This window comes from Anabas testudineus, chromosome 5 (assembly GCF_900324465.2).
Source record: "Anabas testudineus chromosome 5, fAnaTes1.2, whole genome shotgun sequence".
Lineage (NCBI taxonomy): Eukaryota > Metazoa > Chordata > Actinopteri > Anabantiformes > Anabantidae > Anabas > Anabas testudineus.
The window spans coordinates 12,512,179-12,528,807 of NC_046614.1; the positions used below are offsets into that span (position 1 = coordinate 12,512,179).

Below are 16,629 nucleotides of genomic sequence, written 5' to 3' on the forward strand. Positions count from 1 at the left end.
ACATTTAATCAGCTATACGGAAATATGTATTAGCCTGGCAGTCACCTTGTCCCCTTTGATTCCGTCAGTACCAGGAGTGCCCTAAAAAGGGGAAAAGTATTAATTATATACTATAAATCATACATATAAATCATCCACCTGTTCCTTCCCTTCCCTACAATCTTGTTCTCTGCCAGACCTTTAAAAAACATTATTTAGAGACTCCAATAGAAAATACTAATCTTTCAACCAGTTGCAGTATTGCAGTATTAGGGTTATTAATAACCCCCAACTATTTGTCACCACCCTGACTTAACTAAGCAAATAGGTAAGAGCCTCCCATTGGATAATTACTGCATGGATGATTATTTTTCAGCTGCCAACAAGTTATTTAATCCTAACTGATGCATGTTGAAAGACACATCTATGGAAAAAATGTTAATCTGTTTCAGAAGGGTCAAATTGTTGTCATGAATCAAGCAAAGAAAACATTTAAGGAGATTGATGAAACTACTAAAACTGGGTTAAGACCAGCGTACAAGCCTGTGGCGGTAGTGCTATGATCTGGTGTTGCTACAGATGGTCAGGTCTAGGTTCAGCAACGTTATTTGCCCAAAGAATGAGGTCACCTGACTCTCCCATCATCAATACAAGATCTTGATTGAAAAATCAAAGCAACTCTGGACAGGAATAAAGTTTGAGACATTGAAGAAGCTTTTCGAAACAAGGCTATTGCAAATGGATGCTGTAATCAAAGCTAAAGGCGGCCCAACTAAAAATTAGAGTGTGTGACTTGTTTTTTTGGACAGGCAGTGTATAACAGCTTGCAAATACTTGTTGACTTGTAGCCACAGTCTCCTGATTTAGGAATGTTCACCCACCCGTTTTGCAGATAACTTCTGAAGTATTTTTAGTCTGTCTTGCACACACAGCATGATTCAAATCTACCCACAAAGTTCCACTAATTTTCAAGTGATCTCTTGTATTAAGTATTTAAGTATGTTTGATACTGGCTGCCACGTATCCCAAAGTACAATATTTCCACTCTCATGCTTTTTCATGCAGTTAGTAAAGGATCGTTTACTAAGTACTGACTTAGTCACATGCCCAAACCTTTACACCCTGCATGTAATAAAAAAAACTCTTAACTTAACTCCACGTCTAATACCAGCTGTCAAACAACAATCCACTCTAACAACATCATAAGTCAAAGTCTATATAACTATAATAACTTCAATAAACTGAGATACGTATTACAGTGTAATAAAACCAGGATCTAAACTTACTGCTTGCCCAGGAGGCCCAGGAGGACCAGGAGCACCAACATTTCCTGCACGGCCTGCAAAGCCTGGAGGACCCTGAAAAGTAAGCTCACTAGTTGAACATCATACCACAGATATTAATGCTAAAAGCACACAGGACTGTGTGATCAGTGACCACTCACCCTCTCCCCCTGTTGTCCTGGAGATCCTGGTTGACCATTTTCTCCTCTCAGGCCAGGCTGTCCAGCTTCACCAGGCTTCCCTTGCAACCCTGTAGGACCAGCTGAACCTGGAAGGCCTGGATCTCCCTGAAATCCACCCACAGTTATAGCTTAAACTGTCACGATGGTTATAGAGCAACTTATTCTGCACCAAATGCTTTTACTCACCTTTAAACCTTGAGGCCCATCCCGACCAGGAGGACCTAGCAGTCCAATGCCCTTCTCTCCCTGTGACACACATTTTGTTATAGATCCATAGAATGAGTTTGATTTCTGACAAGGTAATAAAACTCATACCTCCAAACATCTAACTTACCTTATCTCCTTTTGGCCCGGGAGGTCCCCGTGCCCCCTGCATGAAAAAGTAAACATTGGGTCGAGGATTTTTAAAACCTTATATCAATGATGCACTATTTATAAGAAGAAAAAAATTATTGATAGATTTTGCAGCTTTCATAGTGTTACCAATTTTTACATACCCTCCAAATACAAGCCTAGAGTAGATTGTTATGCTAGTGAAGACATTCACCAGTATTGGTATGTATGGTCAGAGCTTTGGCTGTCGTACAGTTAATATGCCTGGTTAACCTCATGGACGACAAATAATCAAAACCTCGATCCTCAGAGGCGACTGGACTCAATTACAGCTGACACTTCTAGAAAGCAAGTCTAGAGATTTTAATCACACTGTAACACAAGAATGCTTGATTGAGCCACTCTGGCTTTGAAGTGGAAGAGCTTGACAGAATCCTATATTTATGATGTTTAAAAAAAAAACATCTATATTTAGTTGTCTCATTATATATTTATAGTACATTTGCAGTAATTATGAATAACAAAATGGTACGCCAGTAAAAAAGAAGTTTGAGTAGGATGCAATTGCATAAGTTATTAAATAAAACTTCCTCATTTGGAGCAGATTACTGCACAGGCCCTCCAAGCACAAACATATCATCCCAAATATAAGCCATCTGTTAATTAGTAGGAATGTTTGTTCCAATCAACCATTAAATCCTAGTGTTATGTAATGGTGGCATTAAATCCTCACTAATAGATAATATTAGGTTTTTGGGGAACTATAGCAGGGTATACTGTATGTACACAAACAAACCACAATCATTAATCGATATAATAAAATAATAAAATGAAAAAAGATTAAGTAATAAAAGTGCTGCCACAGTCACAAGGAAGCAGTTCAAGCTGACTACTCACATCTTCTCCAGGCTCTCCTGATTCACCAGCCACTCCCTGAACATGAAAACAACATGTATGATTATATTGTTACATTACCTGGAAATATACATGTTGCTCCATGGTCATACTCACTCTTTCTCCTTTGGTGCCAGCAGAACCTTTGTCCCCTCTGTCACCCTGAATGACAGCAGGTATCATATGGTTTCAGAGAAAAAGCACTTACCAAATTTAAACAGTCTTGAGAATGAGCCTTCCCCCCTTTGACCAGACTCACCTTTTCCCCAGGTAGGCCTCGCTCTCCAACTGTACCTGGCAGTGTTTGACCTGGAAGACCCTGCATAAATCACAGCCAGATAAGTGCTGTCAGATGCATTTTGCTATTTTGTTTTCTTAGCTTTTAAATTCTGGACTTTAAGCATATTGTGCCTCTACATTCAGTAAGTGTATTATACTGGCAATGCTACAGATATAATAGAAAATATGGCCAATGTAACTACTGTACTTTTGTTACACTGACTCACCCTGTCTCCTTTGGGTCCGGGGGGTCCAGCCACTGCCTTTATGAATGCAAAGAAATAATAGTAATCACTACTGACGCAAAATATGGGTTCTTGTTCATCATAAGAAGCAAATGTATACTTAAAAGCCTCAGTATTCAAATATAAGATCAACCAAACCATTAGCTTTTCCAGCTGTTAAGAACAAAGTGGTTTAAGGACTTTCTCTGCTTAACCAATGTACTTCACTAACCAAGCCTTGGAGAAGTCTTACAAGCACTTGTTTAAGAGATGCACATGAAACAACAAGCTGTGATGGTTAATTCAGGGAAAAATTCAAAGACATTGAGACTCGGGTCATTTTGGTTTCTGCTTACGACTATTTCTGGGAAAGTTGTCTGGGTTAAGAGTGATTGAATGCAGCAAAATGGAAGCTCAGTTCTTGGACTGACTGATACCAAAAATGCTTATGCTTGTATTGTAGAAAGACTTAAACGTGTATTATTAAAGCGCAACAGGAGCTGGGAAATGCAATGTCACTACATCCTTGTTTGTGTGTGTGTGTGTGTGTGTTTGTCTGTGTGTGGGAACAAATGAGCGAGTTGCTGAGCAGAAGGACATGTGTGGCCTGGTTATTTATCAGACTGTTGAACTCACTGGCAGTGTCACCATAGGCCTGTCCAAGGTGCTGAACCTGAAGTTGTGGGCTGTGAGCGGAGCCACTTGTCATGGCTCATGTCAAGATTACAAACAGCAGGGATGGCAGCGAATGCAGACAAGCAAGATCCATCTATGTGTCTTTTTCTCTAGATACATTTCACCAGCCGAGAGAAACTATATCACTACTGAGCTGTAGCAGCTGGAAATGATGAGTGTAGCTGTTTCTAAAAAAATGAAATGGCAGAGGGTGTCTGGTGGCCTGGTGGTTCAGACATGATGATTCCTCTTTCTGACAGAAGTTACAATCTGACATGGACTAAGGATATTTAGTTAACTTAATATAACATGAGAGCAAAAGCAGCTACCTGTTACCACAAATGTGCAGAAGCATCGGGCATAGATATTATGAGTTATTAGTGGGCTGGAAAAACTAACACTTCTGGGAACAATAAAGTGAGAGAAACAGTGAGATGGCAACAAAGAGAAGCTGACAGCAGAGAAAATAGTGGGATGCTCTGTTGTTGTGGATGACTCTTCCCCGATTGAATAAACATATGCTCTGGATGCTTATCTGAACAGCTTAAGCGCTTCTACGTGGTGCCAAACTTGCACTTTATCTCCAAGATAGCTGTTGTACATTTCTACAAAGGAGTCACTGATTTCATTCTCTAAAGCACAGAAAACACTGCAGTTGTGAGTTAATGACTAATAACAGTGCGGGCTATTGCATGACTGTATGAAAACTGGCAGTAACATAATAGAAGTTCACATTTGCATCATGAACAGGCCCGCTTCAGGCTAAAAAGTTTGATGGCTGATGGCTCAGATGAAGATCATTTGTTGCACCAGCTACAACAAGAGGACATTAGAGCGCAGTGTTAATCACTTTTACTAAACAGGCAGCCTCATGCATACGTTATAATGTTTTGTTAGCATATTCATACATTAATCTGAGCAAAATAAATTAATCTGACTGGCACTGAATAGTATAATTATACAGTAAATAAAAAACGTTTCTGATGTGATGAGCCCTGAAAGGAGAAAGTTAGGAATGTCCTTCTCTGTCATTTTCAGTCTTGCTGAGTTGAAATGGGGCTTAATTAAGATCTTCCCTGGCAGAATTGGCAATTCCCATCAACAGATGCTGCATTTTTTTAAATAGTGAACAGGCAGACAAGAATACTTTAGTTTCAGCTGTAAAGTAGTTCACATTTGCTGGTTGAGTACAGTCTACCATACCTATTTAGCCAAGAGCGATCTCTTACTTGTTATATCTAAGGATATAATGAGCCCCAGAAGATTCTGACAAGCCGTGGCTGTAATATACAGCCAGTAAAATATATACTGTAGTAGAGAATGGCAGAGCATAAGACAATCCAGCCCAGCATGTGCCAGTTGCAAACTAACAGGCGGGTAGAGCGCTTTAGTAGAACACCGAAGGCACTATCCATAAATGTATGCAAGGATTTAGCTGAAATTCACATTCATGGTTTGCTCCACTGTTATTTTTAGAGTGGAAGGTACTATAGGCCTCCACAGGGTTTTTCCCCTGATTCACTACTATTCAGCAAAACAACGTCCAGGGCTGTACTGCACCAGATAATATAAAGCTATGAGGGCAGTGTATGTAAGAGTGACTAAATAGGTTTCACACAGATTAAATATCATTTTACCGGGTCGATAAGTGCCAGAGAATTTGCTCTTTGAATCAATAACAGTCATATCACAGAGAAATCCACTGAGATAGTCTGCATGGAGAGAGGCTGTTCTTTTACTGCTAATCACAAATTGTATTATTAATAACAAAATACTCAAATCAAATAGCAGGGCATGTTAATACAGATGATTTCAAATAACAATAAGTACGGCAGCTCACTGACAGACAAATCAACACTAGAACTGTGGAAATGTTTGGAGAAATGTGGCCTTTCAGGTTTGGCTAGATGACCGCTGAGAGAAATTGATTAAAACCAAATTTGAAAACCTTTTCACACAAGTCTGTTGTCTCTTATTCAGATTAACAGACTACACCTATACACTTCATGTACATGCTGGTAACATATTCACAGGTTTAATGTCCGCTCAACACCCCAAACTGCAGAATTTCACATTACAGCAACACCATTGGATTTACACTAACCTAACCCTAACCTTGCTGCATTATCACATCATCACGACTCAGAAAGTCAAAACAATCTATGCTTTGTGAGTTGTTTGGAGCTTTCACTATGTTTCTCTCCCCCATAGCCTCATAAGAGTTCATACAGTAGTTACAGCTAGCAGCAGGAGATAAACCTCTAACAGCAGGGTTCCTGACCAAGTTTGAAATGTGTGTAAATTGAAGGGGGATGTATTTGTAACACCGTGTGGGATACAGGCAGCCTTCGCTCCTGGTGGACAAACACGAGCAGTTTGACCATCTCCCCTGAAGGAGGGCTTGGAATAGAACCGCCTAGTGCTGCACATTAAATAAACACTATTGCATTAGGATGCTAATAATAACTGTACACCAGAGATGTGTTTACTGCTTCCATAGGCAATTATGGAGCTGGAGTCATATCCAATAAAGGCAGCCACAAAACCAGTTTAATTGGCTATGTCCTTTTATCCATATGCTGAGAAGTAGACAAAGCATTTTCCCACCTTCCCTGGAGGTCCGCTGTCTCCCTGCTCTCCCTTTAGGCCAGGCTGGCCTGAAGGTCCAGCAATTCCCTGGGGATAAAATGACACAAAGATGACGCAGAAGAGGACAATATAAAAATAGCACAGAAAACACAACATAAACACTGGCGCACACACACAAACCAACACACACCTGCTTTCCTGGTAGTCCAGGTAATCCTTCTTTGCCAGGTACTCCATCTCGTCCAGGAACTCCAGGTTTTCCTGCTTCACCCTGAAGAGCAGCATATACTGTACTTGAGAATACACAATATGCATTTAATGTGTAATATATTGTATGCAACCACGTTTATGTATCAGTATTGTAAAGTTACTGAAAATCATAAAAAAACATCTGCAACTTCTCTCTCACTGTAAATGATAATTTCAATTAGTTGTGGTTTGCAGAAACAAAGAGGAAGATTTGATGCATTTGCCAATAAAATGCATTTTTTATGTCTGATTGTCCAAACAGGGCTTGATAAATATCATGGTTTGTTTGTTTATAATTGTGTCTGTTAATAATGTGGTTTAAGACACATGTCTACATTACAATAGAGAGATTCCATTACACAAATAGCAGTGTACTATACTATAAGAGTTAAAGTAAAAATAAAATGTTGATTGTAGTGGTCACTCTTTATAAAAAGTATGGTATACAAGACCTGCTGTGGGGATTGCTTGTTTTTCAGCTGAAGGCACACATAATTGCATGTTCTATAACTTGTTTTTAAATTATGAACACTAAACGTAGCTGAAGCCATCATTTATCAAAGCAAGCTTAGTACACATGTTTTGGCATTTTTATTTATTGACTTTCTCATTTTCTGTTACAAACCAAAATGCCTCAGGCTTATAACCTTTTTTTTTTTTTTTAATTATTTTATTTTACACCTTCTTGCTGTGCTTCATGGTGCAGCAACAGTAGCAGCCAGATGATGATTGCATACTCACCACCTGCCCTGGCAGTCCTGGAGGGCCCTGTGGACCCTGAGAAATAAACACAGTGATGTGAAGAAACGCATACACACTGTGAGATTTTCAATGAATTTCATGAGAAAGCAGAAAAATATCTTTCCCTGAAGAGAAGCGGTAATTAATGGGGACACTTACCACTGCTCCTGGAGGACCTGGTGGTCCTGGTAGACCTGTGCTTCCCTGGGCACCAGGAGGACCCTGCAGTGATTAGAAATAACCTAAAATACTGCAGATGTTTTATCTAAGACTACTATTTGCCTGAATACTCAGGCAACTCAATATCTTGTTTGAAAGATGAATATACTGTGTATAGCTGTTTTACCTGGACACCAACGCCTGGCTCTCCTTGGTTACCCTATGAAAAACAAACAATTTATGAGTTTCACCAGCAGGTAACCAAAGGATTCATACATGTGGCACAAATGTTAAATCCGTAGTTAACTCACTTTCACACCCGGTGGACCTGGAGGCCCGTTGGCACCCAAGGGCCCCTGATTAAAACACATGTCAACATGTTAAGTGATGCTGTTAATGTTAATAAGAGTTTGTGAATGCGTGCTTCATTATGTGTGTGATGCTCACAGTTGGCCCCCTTATTCCAGGTTCTCCTGGGTTTCCCTATAAAAAAAATACAAGTCATATACAGTATATTCATGTTGTATAATGCTGCACACAGGCCATGTTTAAAATCATCTCAGATTAGAATACCAATCATGTGTTTGTCATTAAATATGACTTCCTAGAGTTGGAAAGCTTGAGGAAGTCACTGTGCCTAGGAAATAAACTACTCCCACTCACTAAAACCACAACAGGTTGTCCAGATTAAACAAATTACAGCTTTAGAGGTTCTCGTGGGTCGATTTGGCTTCATTTGGACGAGGCCAGTCTAGCAGCTTCCTCATTTCCAGGCTATGCTAATTTAATGGGCTGCTACAAAGAGCCTCATATTTAATGGACACATGAGAGTGGTATCGGTCATTTTGAATATGTTTCAGCAAGTAAGCAAATAACTGTATTTCTTCTTTATGTGAAATACATGTATTTCTTGCATGAATATGTTGAGCACATAAAATTTATTGTATGTGCATGAAGTTATAAATAACAGAGCGACTGATGGACATGAGCTTACATACTGTAAATGTACAGACACAAATATCTGACAGACTCATGTAGACACAGACACAGGTAGGACAATACAAACATAGAGGATCAACAGTGTCAACAAAGAAACACATCATAAGCTAAAAAAAAAAAAATCAGTGCTGTGCAAGGGATAAGCACATAACAGACAGCAGGCACAGCTGCATGCACGATAAGCAGACTCAAGTGAATCGACACCACAGTACTTTTTGGAGTGCACCCAATTTTGTATCCCCCCCTTGTTATTGTACATTGGATCCAGGCAAGAGCTTCGGCACAGGATGTCAGCTGACTTTCTTTCATCTCCTCCAACAATTCTGTGGCGTTTTACACGTTTAAAATGAAACTTCGAAATTCAGCTTTCAAGTGTGACACAGATGCTTTAGGGACAAGTGGTCATGATTAATATTACATGAGGATCTGATCAAGGTCTGACTCATATGCCAGACCCCAGCTCCCAGAAGGATGGTTCCAATACAAATGGATTAAGATTAAAGTGGTGAAATCTGCTTGGGAGGAACATGATGGTTTGTGCATTTTGATTATTCTAGTCTACTGTTATGAAATGCAGATACATGCATACAATAAAGCTACTTGCTGTCTCAGCTAAAGTCCAGTTGCATCCTATCAAGTCACTCCCCTGTCTCCCACTGTTTCTATTATACAACCCCGACCCCCACCCCCCAGAGCTCAAACATGCCAGCCAGCAGCAGAGAACCTACCGGTCTGCCTAGAACTCCTGGGAACCCAGGCAGGCCCTAGAGAGGATGAAAGACAGAGAAATGGGGCGACAGGAGGGTGGGGGAACAGGTGGGTAGAGAACAAAGTTTTGGAAAAAGGGGTAGACAAACAACACAGAAAAGGAAATGGACAGAGATAGGACATATGAGGAGAGAGGGGAAGTTAGAGTGAGGTGTTAGCTGCACAGCTGCAAAAGGTTACTGTCTAAGGATCTATGAAGCCTCAGCCCAAGGAGGGAAAAACAGCGCTCCATCGGCTTTGTGCTTGCAGCCAACCCAGTGGTTTCACTCTGCAGATCAAGTCTAACAGAAGGCCCCTTGGCTGGGTTACTCACTGGTTGGCCTTGAGGACCAGCAGGCCCTGTTGGGCCCTGCTCCAACATGGAGGGAAGGAAAACATAAAATGTGAAAGAAATGCTCAATATCTCTCCTCTCGTCTGCTCTCTTCACATTTATCTTTGCATTAAACGACCAGTATTGACTTACACACTTAAACCTCTAAAAGTATTGGAACAGTGAGGCCAGTTCCTTTATTTTTCACTGTAGACTGAAACATTTGGGTTTAATATCAAAAGATGAATATGAGACAAAATCTGGTACTTAACTTAGAAAATAGCGCCTTTTGTTTAAATATATTAATATTATTGTTAATAATAACAATTTGTTTATATACAGTATTATACATATTCAAATAGCACATTATTGGAAATCAATCACATTAATGTTGCAAGCCAATCATTGTAAGTATATAATTTATTGTATATTGCCTAGTTTGATAAAAAATAAAGCATACTTACCAGGTCTCCTGAAAGAAACATTCACTAGAAATGTACATGTCTCTTAACCATGAAAGAAATTACTGTATCCCAATCATAAAAAAACATAGTATGCATTTGAATTTTAGGAAATATAACTAAAATAAGCCATTTCCTGCCCCACTTACCGGTTTCCCATCCTGGCCAGGTTTTCCTGGTTCTCCTGGTATTCCCTGAAAGTACAAACCACATATTATCATCCAACTCTTGGCAAGACACCAAGTAAATGTTTTTCCCCAAAATGAGAGTTTCAGTGTCCTTTGAATAAAATAAGGTTTATAGCAATAATAATAATAATAATATTTGAAATATCACAAACTCCTAATCTGTTCAACATCTGAGAGCCAGCTCACCGATGACCCATCCCGTCCTTTTTCTCCAGGCATTCCTCTCTCTCCTCTGTCGCCTTGAGCTCCCACAAAACCCTGTGAGACACAAAAATAGCTCATTTGTTTCAAATTGCATGGCATCAACATGATAGTATTTGCTATATGTGTAACATTTACACGGTCTCCTTTAGGTCCTGGTAGTCCTCCAGCGCCGGGTTCTCCCTTCTGTCCCGCAAGTCCTGGAGGGCCTCTGGCTCCAGCCGCACCAATGAGTACAGAATCAGCAGATGCTCCCTACAGTACAAACACACATATGCTATTGAACTCTGAACTCTTCACCCCAAATATTGTATCACAAGTGTTTCATAACATCAATAACAAGGATAACAAGGCACTCACCTTTTGACCCTGTGGGCCTGCTGGTCCTGTCAGCCCGATTCTACCCTAAAAAATTAAAGTATTCCAGCTGATAATGAAAATGTTTAGCCAAAACATGAAAGTCAGATACAACCAATATCATAGACACTTACAGCTTCTCCTTTGTCTCCTTTCTCTCCTCTCTCCCCCTGAAACACACGCAGATATTAGCAGCTTTAGTAAATAACAATAATAAGATGTTTGTTGTGTCCACTTGTTTACTCCTAATTTTTTATTTCACCTTGTCTCCTGGCCTTCCAACCTCCCCCAGCTCGCCAGCTCGTCCAGGAACGCCTGGTATTCCTGGCTTGCCTGGCTCTCCAGCAGGTCCTGGGGATCCCTCTGGTCCTCGTTCTCCAATGGCTCTTCCAGGAGGCCCAGTTGCTCCTGTGAGACCTCGCTCCCCAGGTTCCCCTTTAGCTCCCCTCTCTCCTGGAACGCCACGAGCTCCCTAAACATTCAACAGGACACAAGAGAGAAAATTTAATTGGGTTTATAAACACAATGAACGTCAAAATGAAATCTTACTTGGGGCTTTGATCTAACTGGTATTTTTACTTTTACTCTTCAAGATGCTCTTTTTTCATACTTACATCTACACCAGCTGGTCCTCTCTCTCCCGTTACCCCCCTGTCTCCTTTTTCACCTTTATCTCCCTTCTGCACTGAAGGAGCCTGAGATATGTCCTTCCTGTCCACAACCATTTTCAGGTCAGACACCTGCACGGAGGGCAGTGAAAGGTTTGGCAAGAGCTTCACAACTTTCAGTCACAGGTGCTTATCTCTGAAATGCTTTAGTCCTCAAATAAGACCAGTCATTCACTGTAGATTTGATCTTAGTAGCTAGAAAACAGCTTGGATTGCTAATTTTTCAATCACGACACCTGCTGAGTATAAGCCTACAACCATTTTAAAATGTATATACACAAACTTATAGGTTTAAAGTGATCTATTGAAGTAGAGAAAGTGTTTTTTCTGTGTAAGGATATTAAAAAAGGGTAGTAAACTCCTACAAATTTTAAGCAGCTGATTTATATTTATTCAAAGACATTAGTCTATGTCTGTGATGACAAATCATCCACCGCTGCTGTGGCTTTAAACTACTTGAAGTCCTATTTTTAATGCCAATAAATCCACAGAGCCAACCCCATATTTGGCCATAGCAACTCTGTTAATCCACTTTTAATGGATTGAGGACATTTTTATTTTGAAACTAAGTGAGCTGTTGACACAAGAAAGAACAGCTGAGCATAAGTTATAAATATATCTGGAAGCTGCTAATGGCGGTGATGACATTTGCAAGAACAAATGGACTAATATAACACTTTGCATAAGTTCCAGGACATTTTCCATTAGTAGGACCATTATGCTAAAATATTTATCCATATACCCATAATAGATGCATGAGTAAGAAGTGATATTAAGGTTATTTGGATGTATTTATTAAATAAATAGCCTTTCTGTACATATTTCCATTACAAATTCTCTATAACAGAAATTTTTTTTGTTTAAAATACTAATACTATTAAGCAGATTCTTAGATTTTTTTTTAAACTGGGTTAAACTGGTGCGATATCATCTCACAAAATAATAAGAACAATATGAAACCACATACTGTGTGGTATGTTCAAATATACACACCTGAACACCTAAGCTAGCCAGAGCCTTTTGTACGTCCTGGTGGGAGAAACACAGAAACATTGTTGAAGAGACGTGAAGAGTACTGACAATAATTTATTCCACAAGTCACAGCTCACTCATTACAAGTGATGTGTTATCTTATCTTATCTCACCGCCGCTGTGCCAGGCTTTCCTGGCAACCCGTCCTCCCCTGGGTCACCCTGTCAATAAAAAACACAAAGGAGTAAACACAAAACACATAAAAACCTTCGTCGTGTAACATTTTTAATGATGATAGGATCGGAAGTTTAACTTACAGCTTCACCTTTAAGGCCAGGTGGACCTCTCTCTCCCTGAAACAAAGAAAGTTAGAAGGTCAAAAGCAGACTAAGAGGTTACTTATCTAAAACAAAGTGAGATCAATAAAGAGAACTACAACTTACTCTGGCTCCCACAGCTCCCGGGATCCCAGGGACGCCCTGAAGGACAGAGCGAGGACGATGATTAAAACATTAAGGGATAAGAAAGACTGTGGCACAGATGCAGCAGCGTACAGACGCAGATGTAGATAATACACACATCACTGCTGCTACATGTGGGAGGGCGATGCTACTGGAGATAACATGGCCACACAGGAGATAGATGCATATTGTTTACTCTGCAGCTTAATGTCTGTGTAAAACAGCAATAAATAGCATAGTTGTATGAATAATTTGCATGTAGAAGAATAATTTACTGTGTATGACAACCTTATCTCCCACTAAAGCACATGGCCCTTACATGTATATATTATGCCTAACACACCACACTCCAGGAAAAGCAGTGATGTGTGTATTCAACTGATATGCATTTAAAAAGTGTAATTAACAACAATGTCAGGATGCTGCAAAGTCATGCACACTCACAGGGGTTCCTGGAGGCCCCTGTGGACCTGGAATTGGTGCTGCTTCAACTCCTTTCACATACACAACCTAAGAGACAGATTAGTCATCAGTGCAGGGATTGGGAGTGACAAGCTATCATTCTAAGTGTCTCCTTCAGACGCACCTGTCCAGGAGGGCCAATGCTGCCAGGTACTCCAGGTGGTCCTGAGGGACCAGAGGGGCCTACTGGCCCAGCAAGACCCTGGTCTCCTTTCTGTCCATCACGGCCCTGGATAACATATGCGATTACACAACTGAGAGTTCTTCTCTACACAAGGTTACTTCCTCCTGTGCTATAGCAGAGGCTGAACTATAAAATCAAAGCAGGTGGCCACTGCCACCCCTCCACTGATGTTCTAGAGATAATTAAAATGAATTTGCACATGAAAACAGCACTCTGACATTTGGAGCTCCTCTAGATTCCTCTCAGAAGTGGCTCCCCCTTAAAGGCTAAGTTTAATCACTAGAGGCTGTGAATGTATATAGCTGGTTCTGAGAAGTCTATTGAATAAGCAGTGAGTGAGACTGTGATCGTAATGTCAATGTCAAAGCAAGCTGCAATTGATGAATACACACTTAAAGGGGTGAGTGATGAGAAGTGAAGAAAGGAGGAAAGCTTGTTATGTAACACAATAAAGTCAAAGCAGGCAGGATCAATACAGGAAGGCGGAGTGAGGTAGGGCAGATTAAGAGAGACAGGATACAGGGTTGAAACTAACTAACAAGGAGAATAATGACATGAGAGAGATTTGACAAAACTGACATCTCTTCCAGATGCTCCTGCTTCTCCTTTGTCACCCTGTAGATTAAAGAAACCAGTGTCAAATCACGCATAGAAAGAATTTCCTTCATAAACAATTTTCTAATATTTAATAAAATAAAATGGGGCTAGTCACATTTTGCTAAATGAAAGTACCCCTGAGGAATCTAAACAGTGCCAACATTTTGTTGTATATCATATTCTTTAATGGACTTTCATGCATGACAACACTGTACAGTAGGTGAACTGCAAAATGTTCTTGCTGGTCACGCACATTACTTCAGTCAGTAGCAATCCTGAAATAAAGACTAAAATACAGCTTGTCCTGTCAGTGCAGGATGATTTTATACACTGATAAACAGCCACAAACCTTTCTCCCATCTTCACCTGGCACTCCATCCTCACCCTGTATAGCAAAACAAAATGCATTATGGACCACACAGGAACAAACTGAATAATGGCCGGTCTGGCTGCTAGTGCACTCTAATAACTCAGTGCCACTGTTTTAGAGTCACTTACAGCAGCCATTATGCAGCAGACCCTGAAATAAATGTCTACGCCGCTTTTGATCATTCGCAGCAAAGAGCAGATCAAATCCATTACGAATTAGAGAATGACAGAGAGACACAGAGAAAAACCCGCACCAATGACAATATTCATCCTCTTTTTGGACAGGATCAATAGCAAAATCATAAAAAATGTGCTACATGACATATTGCATTAGATCAGAAAAAGAGGACATGAAAAAAGCTGTGGTAAGGAGTTACCATTTTGCCAGCAGGCCCAGGTTTGCCATCTTCACCTGGTTTGCCCTGAAATATATAACAGTGCAGAGTTGATTCAATAAAAACAACAGAAACAATAACAGAAAGAGATGTACAGTATATAGTGTGTTTATGTCTACTCACAGGTGTTCCTGCTGTGCCTGGAGGCCCAATAGGTCCTTGGGGGCCCTGTTCCCCTCTAAGTCCTGGCAAACCCTGGTCAAACATTCAAAAAAATTAATAATCCATTGAATAACTAATAAGGCAAATTTAGATGTAGGTATGCATTGAGTCTGTGGCAGTTAAAAGGGACCTCAAATGTAAAATAAAAATTAAAAACTGTTACAATGGAGGAGCTTTTTAAAGTGTAACATCTGCACAACATATAACAAAAATAAATGTGCACAGCAAAGCATATCACAGAAATGCCAACTACAGTTAGTTTTGATTGTAATGCAGCGGTTGCACAACTGTCATCTACAATGAATAAAATAATTTTAAACTGTTGAACTAATTTTTTACTTGTGCAGTAGTGGATTTCTAATATGGACAATATTATATAATAGTTTCCTAAGAAACTGAACCAGCCTGGAGATGACTTTCCCTATAGCTGGCTTATGCAACTGGCCACAGGAGTGAGGACTGAATTTGAACATTTCCACAGTGCCCTCTGCAGCATGTACAACTAAAGTGCACATCCACGGATACAGTAAGGAAATACAAATCTCACACTAATGTGAGCATGATGCAAATGCATTGACTCAACTATGCTAGAAAAATGAAACGTACATCTCTCCCAGGGTCCCCCTGTTTCCCGGGATCACCCTGTAACGTAAAGAAAACACAAATGAAATCAGCTGGATACATTCACACCCAACCAGGGTATGCATACAATATGTTTTATAGTTTGGTGAAAAGATGGTAGAAACTGAGGTACCCTCTGACCAGGTGGCCCAGAAGCACCTGGTTTACCATCCAGACCAGGACGTCCATCTAACCCGGATGCTCCTCTTTCTCCCTGATTGCACAGATTTACAGTTAGAGGAAACGCACAGACTGAAGATAGTCAAACAACAGTTAACGTTACTCGATTCCCTCAATTCCTCTGCACTTTGTAGTACTGGGAAGTGAGGAACAGAAGTGTAATGAAGCACAGTGAGAAGTGCAACTCACCAGAATGCAAAACAGCTTATTTTAATATTAATATAATTATAAGGGTTGAACTTAGTGAGATTATAGAGACCAATCCGACTTTATGATTTCAGACCTTCTCTCCAGGTGCTCCTCTGTCTCCTGGATCACCCTTCAAATGTCAGAATTGAAAGAAAATTAGGAATTGCTGACTTTTACTCTGAGAACTGAAGCAGAGATGCAGAGAGAGGAAGCAAACTCACTCTTGAGCCTGCAGATCCTCGTTGTCCCTCAGGACCCTTCATATGGAGCAGGATAACAAGAAGTCACAAAGGATCATCAGTCATGCAGAACAACTTTACAGAGAAAGCGGTCAGTGTGCACCGAGAGACATACTGTGGCCTATCAGATGCTCACAGAAAACATTTATAAATTGCAAGAATGAGGCAAACTCACTCGTAGTCCTGGAGGTCCAGAAGTCCCTGCTTCGCCTTTCTGACCTTTGCCACCATGCTCTCCAGGGTCTCCAGCATCACCCT

General features: G+C 40.3%; 1 protein-coding gene across 3 annotated transcripts in view; it reads right to left on the reverse strand.

The window, feature by feature from the left end:
• Positions 1 to 16,629, reverse strand: part of col7a1 (collagen, type VII, alpha 1) — a 51,577-nt gene that overhangs the window by 12,536 nt on the left and 22,412 nt on the right. For 2 of the 3 annotated variants that reach the window (XM_026348942.1, XM_026348940.1), the window contains exons 58-96: positions 16,547 to 16,627; positions 16,354 to 16,389; positions 16,227 to 16,262; positions 15,897 to 15,977; positions 15,749 to 15,784; positions 15,104 to 15,175; positions 14,963 to 15,007; positions 14,566 to 14,601; positions 14,199 to 14,234; positions 13,560 to 13,664; positions 13,418 to 13,483; positions 12,956 to 12,991; positions 12,830 to 12,865; positions 12,686 to 12,733; positions 12,534 to 12,569; positions 11,487 to 11,612; positions 11,135 to 11,344; positions 11,007 to 11,042; positions 10,876 to 10,920; positions 10,654 to 10,770; positions 10,501 to 10,572; positions 10,276 to 10,320; positions 9,668 to 9,703; positions 8,035 to 8,070; positions 7,899 to 7,943; positions 7,775 to 7,807; positions 7,588 to 7,650; positions 7,429 to 7,464; positions 6,629 to 6,709; positions 6,457 to 6,525; positions 3,178 to 3,213; positions 2,931 to 2,990; positions 2,789 to 2,833; positions 2,675 to 2,710; positions 1,779 to 1,814; positions 1,631 to 1,690; positions 1,424 to 1,549; positions 1,266 to 1,337; positions 46 to 81 (exon numbers count right to left, since the gene is read on the reverse strand). In XM_026348942.1, the coding sequence (XP_026204727.1) occupies positions 46 to 81; positions 1,266 to 1,337; positions 1,424 to 1,549; positions 1,631 to 1,690; positions 1,779 to 1,814; positions 2,675 to 2,710; positions 2,789 to 2,833; positions 2,931 to 2,990; positions 3,178 to 3,213; positions 6,457 to 6,525; positions 6,629 to 6,709; positions 7,429 to 7,464; positions 7,588 to 7,650; positions 7,775 to 7,807; positions 7,899 to 7,943; positions 8,035 to 8,070; positions 9,668 to 9,703; positions 10,276 to 10,320; positions 10,501 to 10,572; positions 10,654 to 10,770; positions 10,876 to 10,920; positions 11,007 to 11,042; positions 11,135 to 11,344; positions 11,487 to 11,612; positions 12,534 to 12,569; positions 12,686 to 12,733; positions 12,830 to 12,865; positions 12,956 to 12,991; positions 13,418 to 13,483; positions 13,560 to 13,664; positions 14,199 to 14,234; positions 14,566 to 14,601; positions 14,963 to 15,007; positions 15,104 to 15,175; positions 15,749 to 15,784; positions 15,897 to 15,977; positions 16,227 to 16,262; positions 16,354 to 16,389; positions 16,547 to 16,627 (2,343 nt within the window). Of the gene's footprint in view, positions 1 to 45; positions 82 to 1,265; positions 1,338 to 1,423; positions 1,550 to 1,630; positions 1,691 to 1,778; positions 1,815 to 2,674; positions 2,711 to 2,788; positions 2,834 to 2,930; positions 2,991 to 3,177; positions 3,214 to 6,456; positions 6,526 to 6,628; positions 6,710 to 7,428; positions 7,465 to 7,587; positions 7,651 to 7,774; positions 7,808 to 7,898; positions 7,944 to 8,034; positions 8,071 to 9,314; positions 9,351 to 9,667; positions 9,704 to 10,275; positions 10,321 to 10,500; positions 10,573 to 10,653; positions 10,771 to 10,875; positions 10,921 to 11,006; positions 11,043 to 11,134; positions 11,345 to 11,486; positions 11,613 to 12,533; positions 12,570 to 12,685; positions 12,734 to 12,829; positions 12,866 to 12,955; positions 12,992 to 13,417; positions 13,484 to 13,559; positions 13,665 to 14,198; positions 14,235 to 14,565; positions 14,602 to 14,962; positions 15,008 to 15,103; positions 15,176 to 15,748; positions 15,785 to 15,896; positions 15,978 to 16,226; positions 16,263 to 16,353; positions 16,390 to 16,546; positions 16,628 to 16,629 lie in introns of all 3 variants that reach the window. The other variant, XM_026348941.1, reaches the window with a different exon arrangement.